At 40.8% G+C, this 6,799-nt stretch overlaps 1 protein-coding gene across 1 annotated transcript; it reads right to left on the minus strand.

The window, feature by feature from the left end:
• Positions 1–611: 611 nt before the first annotated feature.
• Positions 612–2,528, minus strand: LOC119602278. The gene is made up of 2 exons (XM_037953710.1): positions 826–2,528; positions 612–761 (listed from the first exon to the last, which is right to left on the minus strand). The coding sequence occupies exon 1, from the start codon at positions 2,526–2,528 to the stop codon at positions 981–983; it is 1,548 nt and encodes a 515-aa protein (XP_037809638.1). The 3' UTR covers positions 612–761; positions 826–980.
• Between the last annotated feature and the right edge of the window lie 4,271 nt (positions 2,529–6,799).

Below are 6,799 nucleotides of genomic sequence, written 5' to 3' on the forward strand. Positions count from 1 at the left end.
TTGCATTTCTTACCAGGTTCTTGAAACGATTAACCGAGGTCTTATAAGAAATCCAGTTTCCTGTTTTCTTTGCCTCGTTAAACAGTCTGCGCGTCTCTTTTCGAGATTTCGCAATGTCCGCAGACCACCATGGGGGCCTGCATCTGCCTTTGTGCATATTCTGTTTACAAGACAGTGAAGTCGCGTGTTTGAAAGCTTGATTTATGGTTTCAACCGCGTTTTCTATGTCCGATCGGTTTTCGATGATCGGTACATCCTGGAGTGAACGTGAGATTAGCCCCATTTGCATTTCCCAATCTGTTCGTCTCCTGTTTATAAAGGGCTTTGGGGCCACTTTGTCAACTACGATTTCAAAATCGATGTACTGATGGTCAGAGAAAGAACAGTCACTTGAGACTCTCCATCCCCTTATCCTATCATGATGCATAGAACTAACCAGCGTAATGTCAAGAACTTCCCTTCTGTTTGAAACAATAAAGGTCGGTTCGGATCCTGTATTTAAAATATCAAGATTATTGCTTAGAATGAAGTTAAAGATTGACTCACCTCTAGCGTTTATGTCCGAGCTTCCCCAGACAGTATGATGGGCATTGGCATTAGCCCCCATGATGATCGGCATGCTTTTCGAGTTTGCCATCTCTATGGATCTGCAGACCAGGTTGTTCGGTGGCTGGTCGCTGTGGTCGTGAGCCATGTACGCCGAGATAACCAATATAGCACCTACACTGGTCTCCCATATGGCTGCTACGGTGTCTTCATCACTGAAATCAGAAAGAATGAAGATGTTGAGACTGCTTTTGGCTACTATACAGGATCGAATCTTACCAGATCCTTTTGCGTACAATAGCTTAAAGCTTTTCATGCCTAGTCCACTCACCCTTTCTTGGTGAATCCAGGGTTCCTGGACTAGGGCGAGCTCCTCCCCACTTACACCCATTCGGAGGAGCAGTGCAGCCGAGGCTGCTTTGGAGTGGTGGAGATTAATTTGGGTTACTCTCACCATCTCCTTTTTTGTCTTTACGCAACACTGTGACGTTGGCGTCCTCCTTGTCAGAGGCAAGGAGATCGTCCTCGTCAACTGACTCTTCCCCCTCCTTAACCAACTTAGAAGTTGATTGACTCAGCGAAAGGTCAGTCTCGTCGCAAGACATATCCGCAGCGGATTGGTCAGGATCGGGATCATCCTGTTCCAATAGTCCCTTGTCATCGCCTCGGTAGACACGGAGGAAGATCGACTCGAAGCCGTAGTAGACCTTCCCTTGTTTCTCGCGAAGCGGCGCCAAAGACTCCTGGTTCAGGATCACAACAATCCTTCTGGAGCTTCCTACGGGTTGAGAAACCCTGACGACCTTCCAATCTTGAGTTGGAAGATCCGGATTGCCAACCTGTAGAAGCTCCAGTATCGCTGCCTTTTTATGTGGTTCCGCAGGAATTATGGCGGTGGATCTAGGCCTTCGTGGGATCTCGTCCACAGAGACCACTTCCAGCTTAGCACCTTCCCACGGATCCTTTATCAGCGACACAGCCTGCTTCAGGAGCAAAGCTGAGCGCTCGTTGGAACAGGCCATTAGCTTCACTCTGTTGTGAAACCAACCGCCGTCCTCACACTGTGGGGGGGGACCAGGGTTCTGTTTAAGAACTTCCCAGAACACCCCCATCAGCTTTTTTCGCACTATGTCCCATCTGGATGGAGACATAGCGCCATCTATGTCACCCCTGTCGATGACAGCACGCGTGAATTGGTTCTCAACCACTTCACCGGAGGTCCTGTCATGCGGCTTGGGGGGCAACGGTTTCGGACGTTTTGTCCCGGGCTGCTGGCCCTGAAGATTAGTCTCCTCCTCAGAACGTTGCCGTTTAGGCGCGTCCTTAGACGTGAGGGGGGGACTCTTCTCCAGAACGGCCAATTTTCCCTTAGCCCATTCTAGAGAGGACTTGTCCTCTTTACTTAGCGACTCAACTGGCTTGCCAGCTAAGCGCGCTAGAATTTTGGCGGCGGAGCGCCGTTGTAGGAAGGCCCTTCTTGCTGGTGTTACGTGCCTGGGGGTCTTACTATTCGCCGTGTTGGCATTGGGAGATGCCGTTTGAGAACCCGAAATCTTGTTCGCAGTTCCCTCGTGCATAACCGGCACTGGGGTTGCTACCTTGGTTTTGGTGGCCTTAGTAGTCCCCGAAACAGGGGGTTTTATCGGCATTTTGCCAATACGGACCTGAGCTGCCTTTGAGGTACTTGGGGTGACGTCCAGAGGTGCCTCGCTGCTTATTTTGCTGCATCCAGCTTTGGAGCCAGATGCTGTTATTGTTTTGCGACTGCAGGATCCAGGCTTCCCTAAATCCGCAGACGCTTTTGTTTTGGGTTTGGCGCCGGTAGCATTCAGACTAGCCCGACCCGGTGTCTCCGCCGGACTAACCTGGGTGCCAGTAGCACTCGACTCTCCACAGCCTGTCGCCTTCGCCGTGGGGGTAGGGTCTCCGGAGATTATTAGGCCCCTTACCGGATACGCGGGGCACGGTTTCTTGTCGGACATTGGACATTAAAAACGGTGTGCATTTTATACTTGCTGCCAAGTATATGATTCTGCATATGATGTGCTTGCAGACCACCAAGCCGCCCAATGTGGGAACAGACGCTGGTGGATTTAGACGGACCGTCGTGGAGTTTAGGGATCTAAAGATCCCGAACGGACTGTACTGTCAAAAGATACACATCCGAAGGATGAGTAGAGATCTTTTGACAAGTACTTGGACTGGTAGCCGCCCCATCGGGGAGAAACAGACGCTGCCAGTCGTGGGAAGGGTAGTTCTTAGTATGTGCTCGTCATGAGCCCCTCTGGCATGGGTAGCCCTACCAGCACGGCCTGCATGGGTCATCACACATAAGCCTTCGCATCGCGTCAAGATGACTACCCGTCGCGAAGGTTATTACTGGTAAAGAACAAAACAATTTGGATTTGTTATGGCTCAATTGTCTAGGTCGTTTATTTAACAAACAGGGGGTTCGTGGTTCGAGCTCTGCTGGATACTGTTTATTTTTTTTCAAAATGACATTCATTTATATATTTTTGTAAAATGCCGTTTTCAAAATTACAAAAAGCAACATGTTAATGGAGCATCGAGTAAGCGACTGGAGTGAGAAACATAGAAGAATGAAGATATGTCAGATGTTAATCATTTATTTTAAAGTTAACAGAATCGACTTTCAGATGTCCATTTTCTTTTGATGTGAAATTCGAATCAAATATAATTTATATCTCTATCCTGTTTCTCATTACCTATTTTTGAGATATAAAATCGTCATACATTTCATACTTAAAAGTAAAAGCAAATTGACCCTGTTAAAATAGAATAACAAATTTTAAAAATGAGACATTAAAAATAACAATTATAAACGGATGTTTCAATTTTCACAATATGATTAACTTTTGTATTCGAATTAACAGCAATTAATTATAATTTTTACTTTTTTTAATATTTAGCTTTGTTTTATGTTTTCTTATTGTTATTTTAGTTTAGTTTAAATGCACAGTTAAATAAAAGTACGACTATAAGAAAAAGTACCCTTCTAAATTAGGTGTGGTCCATGTACATTGAATGCTTGCACACATACAACGGACTATATTTCATCTGATCTAAACCACAAATTGAAAAGAAACATGATTAGTTGTTGTCTAAGAACAACTAAAAAATATGAAAAACACGTACAACTATTAGACACAAATAACTATATAAATAATATTTAATATAATTGGTTTAAGATAATTTAAATATTTATTTATTTACTAACATCTATACACTCTATGGTAAATTAAATGTATTTTTAATAAAAAATAAATAAAAAAAGTAAAACCATATCATATTGTATATATTTTTATTGAACTTTATACATGAGTTGCAGAGAATTGCAGGGTAGTGGGTGTAAGCAAAACTCGTATTACAATTACTTTTACAATTTAAAATTTACAAGAAACCGGCAAAAAATATATATTTATTTCAATATAAATTCACTAAGAGTAGATTTTTTTTCGTTTTGTTTTCTAGTTTTAGTTACCAACTGTTGTTCAACTTTACCCAGTTATAATGGACCAAGAAAAATGAAATACCATGATATAAAAAAGACAAGTTTTTACAACTCATGCACCAAAACATGTTGTAATTGTAGTCTAAGACCACACCAAAACCAAATACCTTCTTAGACATCAATGAAGGAAAAAAGATATAAATCTGTTAAATTCATTTATTCCAGGTTTCGTTTAACCAACAGAATTTTTATTACAAAAAATAAAGAAAATAATCCTTTCGAAATATTAAGAAATCATCTAATTGCAACACCCTCAGGTTTTAATAATAGCAACAGGTTAAATTTGTATTTTTTACAAAACTTCATTAAATTGTTTTAACCAAATAATAAATACATTTGATTTAATTTTATTTAGGTGTTGCATCAGTTTTTTTTTTTAATTTTGTTTTTATTTTACACTTCTTTTGCACAAAATTTTATTTAAAATTCAAACAAGTTTGTTGCTTAAGTCTTTTGTTTTCAAATGCATACATTGGCAGTTTAAGTACGAGTGCATGCATGCAATGTGTGTCCGTCTGTCTGTCTGACTTTGTTTACGTGTTAAATTCATAAAGAATTTATGAATTGCACTGAATTAATTCAAATAAGAGCATGAAAAATGTAAAAATACATTTGTATACAAATTAGAATTACAAACATTTTTAAAATATACAATAAAACGAAATATTCTCAAGAATTTGAAGGTTTTTAAACTGTTGTGAAACAATTAAGTTAATGTATATACAATTACGAGTATTTATAAATCATTATAAATTTATGGCCATCTTTAGTATAAAAAGAATAAAAATGGAAAATTTACAAGCTTTTTTATAATTGGACCAGCACTCAGGGGATGACCCGTACTTATGAGAAGCATTGTGTTGGAACTAGGAAAATAGGTTGTGGGAAGGAGGATAGAGGGAGTATACCTCTGCAGGAAGTTTATTCCACATACGAACAGTGCGGCTGAAGAATGAATTTTCCCTGTAATGCGTTGTGCGGTCCACTGGTCAATCTACCACAAATGGGTGTGTTCTTGAAGAAAGACGTGTGTTACGCAAGAATATACGGATATCGGGAACAAGTTCCCTAATTTCAAAGGAACACATTCCATTGTAGTATCGATAGAACAGTGAAATACACCCCACGTTGCGACGGTGCTCCAGTGAATCAATAGAGTTGGATACCCTACTGTCACCGATAAGTACCTTCGCCCTCTCCTGTACGCGGTCGAGTAGCTCCAAAATAGACTTCGAAGCTCCGGCCCATACATGAGAGTTGTATTCCATTTTCGGTCGGATATGGAGTGAAGTATGTCTTATACCGTTTCAAAAAACCGAGACACTTGAATGCTTCTTTCGACACTTGAAAAATGTGTTTAGTCCAGCGGACATCGCACTGAATTTTCATGCCCAGAACATCAAGAGTTTCTGATTCCTTAATATTTACACTAGATGGAACAACAATATCTGCCAAGCGTTTATGTGTTAAAAAACAACATTGAGTCTCACGGGCGTTAAAATCGACTCTGTTAACATGACCCCATTCAGAGATTCTTATCAAGTCGTGATTAAGCGATTCATTCATATTGCGCCTCATTGCCCCAATCTCTAGAGAGCTTGGCCTATGATTGAATGAATAAGAATGGCAGATACTGCTGTCATCCGCAAAAGAGTAGATAGAGTTGGAAGTTTGACATAGAAGGTCATTTATAAAGATAAGAAGTAGGGTAGGGGAAAGAACGGAGCCCTGAATTAATCTTGAACTCGTTTGATGAGATCCCATCTATAACAACTCGTATAGTGCGATCTCTGAGAAAGCTCGAAATAAATCGAGAGAAGTTATTACCGCAATTAGTTTTGATACAAGTGCACCATGCCACACTCAAACGCCTTTGAAAATCTAGAGCCACCACTTTACTTTCGCCAAAATGGTGAATGGAATGACACAATTTCTCCGAAAGGAAGGCTAGTAAGTCTCCCGTAGAGCGACCTCTACGAAAGCCATACTGGCGGTCGTTAAGTAAATTGTTGGTCTCTAAATACTTGACAAGATGGAAATTTACCATACTTTCCATAACTTTAGAAAGTGCTTTTTAGGAATTGGCGTTACATTAGCAATCTTCCAGCATACAGAAAATTTGCCGGCATGGTATAGAATGCTGAAAAGATTAGCTAATGGACGAGCTAGCTTTGAAGAGCACTGCTTCAAGACCAGTGCCGGTATGACATCCAGTCCAGGAGACTTGTTAATGTTGAGATATGTTAGAACCTTTTTAACAGAACGCGCTCGAAAGAATATATTTGCCATAGTTACTGATACCCTTTCGAGGTTAGCTTTATCAACCGGATCAGTGAATGTTTGGTCGTCCTTGAAAAGCGTCGGAATTGAAGAACTGGCATTATCCTTAACACTTTTAACGAACGACCAAAAGGTTTTGCAGCAAGAGCTTTAGCGCGAAGGGGCTGCTCGTGTAGAGCTTTTTGGCGTCTTAGCACTCTGGCACAGCTTATCAGTTTGCACGTTTTTGTTATTACGCCAAATTCTGAAAGCTTCCTCTCTGGATCTGATGGCATTTTTGCACTTCTCATTAAACCAAGACTTTTGCCTAGGCTTATTCGACGGATGAATGTTTTCATTCCCAGCATAATTATATTTTCAACCATTTTTGCCATGGCATTGACATTATTGTCTAGGAAACAATCCCCCAAAATCTATACTCATTTTAGGTGGTGTATCATA

Source organism: Lucilia sericata, unplaced genomic scaffold (genome assembly GCF_015586225.1).
Source record: "Lucilia sericata isolate MDLA Ls3-8-SP2 unplaced genomic scaffold, ASM1558622v1 Contig000218F_arrow, whole genome shotgun sequence".
Taxonomy (NCBI): domain Eukaryota; kingdom Metazoa; phylum Arthropoda; class Insecta; order Diptera; family Calliphoridae; genus Lucilia; species Lucilia sericata.

Bases quoted from the DNA above. Each gene is read 5' to 3' on its own strand.
- LOC119602278 (XM_037953710.1), bottom strand. From the start codon at position 2,528: ATGTCCGACAAGAAACCGTGCCCCGCGTATCCGGTAAGGGGCCTAATA.